General features: G+C 57.1%; 1 protein-coding gene across 1 annotated transcript in view; it reads right to left on the minus strand.

Annotated features, from left to right (window-relative positions):
• Window positions 1-580: 580 nt before the first annotated feature.
• The window catches only part of NRXN2 (neurexin 2), an 87,345-nt gene continuing 83,892 nt past the window's right edge, over window positions 581-4,033 (minus strand). The window contains exon 18 of the mRNA XM_011368969.1: window positions 581-885. Within this exon, the coding sequence (XP_011367271.1) occupies window positions 581-885 (305 nt within the window). The remainder of the gene's footprint in view (window positions 886-4,033) is intronic.

The raw sequence follows: 4,033 nt of genomic DNA on the forward strand, positions 1-4,033 counted from the left end.
CCCGCCCTTCTCCAGCCGACTCTGGAAACCCAAAGGGAAGAAAGGAAGGGAGAAACTAGACACACACAAAAAAAGAAGTGGGAAGGAGGATGGGGACGGAGAGACACAGCAAGCCTGGAGTGGGGACTGGAGGGCTTGGAAGAGAAGGAAGGCAGGAGGGACAGAGGGAGGAAAAAGAAAAATTGAGGAAAATTAACGGGACGAGTAGTGGACACTTTACAAAACCCCCAGCCTTCCTTCCCGCCCAACCCCACCAAAATAAAACTACCCCCCTTAAAAAAATAAATCAGCCCGGGGCCTTGAGCACGTGCCCTGCCCGGGAGCGCAGAGCGGAGGGGGCCCGCCAGCCCCGGGGCTGATGGTACCGCGGCCCTGGCAGCAGGAGGAAGCGGACGATCGCGGGGTTTTCCTTTTTTTTTTTTTTTCTTTTTCTTTGTTTTTTTTTGCGTTTCCTCTTCGTGAGAGAAGTCTGAGGCAGCCAAGGGAGTGGGTCCCCAGGGCCCTGGCAGGGAGAGGGCCGCACCCTCCTCTCGGGCCCTCCCGGGAGGGGCAGCTGGCAGTGGGGCGCGGTGCCAGGGCCTCAGACGTAATACTCCTTGTCTTTGTTCTTCTTGGCCTTGCTGGGCGTCTTGGGGGCCGCCGGGGCCTTCTCTTTCACCACCGCCCCATTGCTCTGGGCCGAGTTACTGATGTAGTTCCGGCTCTGGTCCACCTGGTAGGAGCCCTCATCGCGGTTGCGGTACTTGTACATGGCGTAGAGGAGGATGAGGATGCAGAGCGCCGCGGCCGCCACGATGCCCACCACCATGCCCGTGGTGCTGCTGGACTCCCGGATCACCTCCACTGCGCCCGGCGGGCCCCGCTCCCCAGGCCCCGTGGGGTTGGCTGTGGGCAGATGGGGGAAGCCGGGGGCGGAGGTCACGCCGGGGCGCAACGGAGGGGGCCTCCGCGGCTCGAAGGACGTGGGGGCCCCGGGCCCCAGGGGTGGGTTCTCCAGCAGGGGCTGCAGCGGGTCTCGGTGGTTCATTTTGCCCGCTGGCAGGTTTGGGGCTGGGGCAGAGGGGACTAGCAGCACCCCAGGGGCGCCCGTGGCCCCATCTGTCCTGAGGTTAGGCCGGGGAGCGGGTTTGCGGGGAGAGAGGAGGGTGGTGCGGTCCGTGACCAGGGGAAAGGTGGTATAAAAGTCCTCGTCGTCCGTGGGGGGGAGGCTGGAGTCAAAGACCTCCCCGGATGCAAAGCCCGAGGCCTCGATGGGCTCTTCGCAGTCGCTGTCGTCCTGCTCAGCCTGGCACGGGCCCCCAGCGGGTGGGCGGCGGGCCGCGGGCGGGGGCAGGGTGTCTTGGGTGGCCCCCACGCCCGTGAGGAAGGGGTAGAAGGTGGGGGGTGGGGGCACGAAGGGGGATCGGGTGGCCACGGGAGGGGGGTCTAAGGAGTCCTCCGTGATAATGGGCAATATTAACTCTCCTCCTAGAACAAGAGAGAGAAGAGAAAAGAGAAGGCGTCAGCGAGGGCCAGGGCGCAGGCGGCCGCCACAGAGAGAGAAACAACAGCCTCACACACCCAAATCGGTTCCAATTGGCTTTGGCGGAGACTAGAGCGGGCTTCGCCCGCCCGCCAGCCGGCCGGAGCACTGCGCTTTAAGCGGGCAGCGGCTGGATGCCCTGGGCACCCCACGCACGGGCTCTGTGGCTCTCTGGGTTTTGGTCTTTTGTTTGTCTTAAGAAACCAAAAGGAACAGAAAGGAAAGGAAATCGAAAAGAAACGGAAAGAAAAACTCTACTGGTTTAAGGCTTTAAAAACAGATACAAGAGCAGCATTTAAACAAACCTAACGACAATATCTTTTAGGGTTTTTTTTCTAGATATTTCTCTTTTTTTGCTTTTGTTTTTTTTTTTTTCTTTTGTTTTTAAAAAAGAAGATAGCATACCACGGAATTCAGGCAACTTACATCAACAAATAGGCCGTGTGATTTTAGCATGAAGAAAAAAATTACAAACAGAGCTGTGTAAGCGGGTTCTCCCGGAAAAAAAATAAGAAAAAACAACTTTTCCGCACAACGTTTCCTATCTGTTTGGTATCTCCCTCCCTCGCTCTTCTCTCCCTGGACATCTTGCTTCCTCCTAAATATTCTCTCTCCTCCCTCACCCCTCGTTAAACTAACAAAGCTGAGATCCGCACAGTGCAGGCTGGCAGTGAGGAGCTGTTAGCAGTTGGTGTCAGCATGTAGGGCGGAGGGTGGTCGGTGGGAAGGAGGGCTTGGGGAAGAGGTACGCGACCTGGCAGCTATGTAGCAGTTGCCACAGGGGTAGAGGACTTGGGAGGAGATGGTATGGAAAGGAGCTTTGCAAGTCGGCCATGTGGGGAGGAGAAATTGAAAGTGGGAGGTGACGAGGTCCATGAGGAAGGGTGGGCAAGGAGGAGACAGACACATTGGAGGAGGCTCTTGTCCTCCGGGACTTTGGGAAGGGTGGTGAGAAGCCATGTAGAGGCAGGGAGGTGAGGAGGGGCAGGGAGTGAGTGAGGGAAGGGGCAGGGGCGCATTCCTGAGCTATCCCTAACTCCCCAACTTTCTCTTTTTTCACCCTCCACCTCTGACCCCCACTGACTTCCCCCCTCCCCCTCCCCAGAACCCCCATGGGCCGCCAAGACCTGGCCAGGGCTTGAGTGCCTCTGGCTCTCTTATTATTGTTAAAACAATAATAAAACAACGGAAAGAAGAAGAAATCAAAAAAAGAAAAAAATACATACACAGCCATCTGGGAAGGAGGCACTTGCTAATTTAGGGCCCAGGGGAACTAGTGAGGAAGGCTTTGGGGGTGGTGGGGGGAGTTAGGTCTCTTCTCTCCCTAGGTCTAATAACTGGGGTCCCCTGAACAGAAACTGCAAGTCCCATCAACCCCAAAGAGTGAGAACTACAACTCCCAGTTAGCCCTCAGAGGGGTGTGGACTACAATTCCCATCAGCCCCTGAGACAATAGCTACAACTCTCATCAGCCCACTGGGCCTCCTCTCAAACCAAAGAACCATAACCCACCGGTCGAGGGTGGAAGGAAGCTGGAGTCTAGTTCTAGGAGGCTGGTGTGAGCTAGAGGCTTTCTCTCTAGCTCTCTCTCCAGCACAGCCCAAGCCCTGCCCCCATCTGAATGCTTCTCCCTGGTCTCTGCAGGGCCCGGTCTTCACAGATCACACCACAAGCCCTCCAAGCCCTCCGCAGGAAGCATCCCAGGGCTCCACTGCCAGGTCCCGCCTGACGCACTGCAGCCAGGCCAGCTGCTGTGCTGCTGTTTAAACACCTCCGCTGACCCTCCAGATCACAAGCTCCGGCAATCTGGCAGAGTCATCCTTGGCCTCATGAGCCAACCCCAGCCAAAATCTTGTTATTGAACTTGCAGCTTTGCTGGATTCTTCAGGCTGTTCTTCCCAACAAGCTCCAATCTCCCAATGGGCGGGGACTCACCTGAACCCCAGACTGTGAAGTCCAGGGCCCCTGGCCCTCCGGGGGCTCAGCCACACTGAAACACTTGGCCAAGAGCAGAGAAGCATGTTTTGTGGAGCTGGGACCACCCAACCCAGCTTTTTATGGAAGAGGATGCTGAAGCCTGGGGCGGGCAGAACTTCCCAAGGTCACCAGGTATCGGGCTAGGTGAACGAACAGACTGGCCAGTCCCTCTGTGGCTCTTGGTGGTTGGGGAAGGGCTGAGTCTCACCAGGAGCCCGGGAAGGCCTGACTCATCTTCCCCATGCCTATAGTAACCTGCCAGGCAGCTTCTCTTACCTTAACCTGGGAGGCCATGGACATGTTGTCATTAATTCCTGTGTGACTGTGGGCAAGTTTCACTCTCTGGGTCTCAATTTCCTCATCTATAAAATTAGGGTATTGGGCTCCAGGCCCAGGGTGAGGCCAAGGCCTGGCTCTCATGGACCGATGAACATGATTTGTCCTCCCATTCCCATGTGAGCTTACACCCACCAAGGATGGCCCAGCACCCTGGTCCCTGGGTAAGGGACAAATGCAGCTCTCAGCGATGGGGAG

This window comes from Pteropus vampyrus, unplaced genomic scaffold (genome assembly GCF_000151845.1).
Source record: "Pteropus vampyrus isolate Shadow unplaced genomic scaffold, Pvam_2.0 Scaffold144, whole genome shotgun sequence".
NCBI classification, from domain to species: domain Eukaryota; kingdom Metazoa; phylum Chordata; class Mammalia; order Chiroptera; family Pteropodidae; genus Pteropus; species Pteropus vampyrus.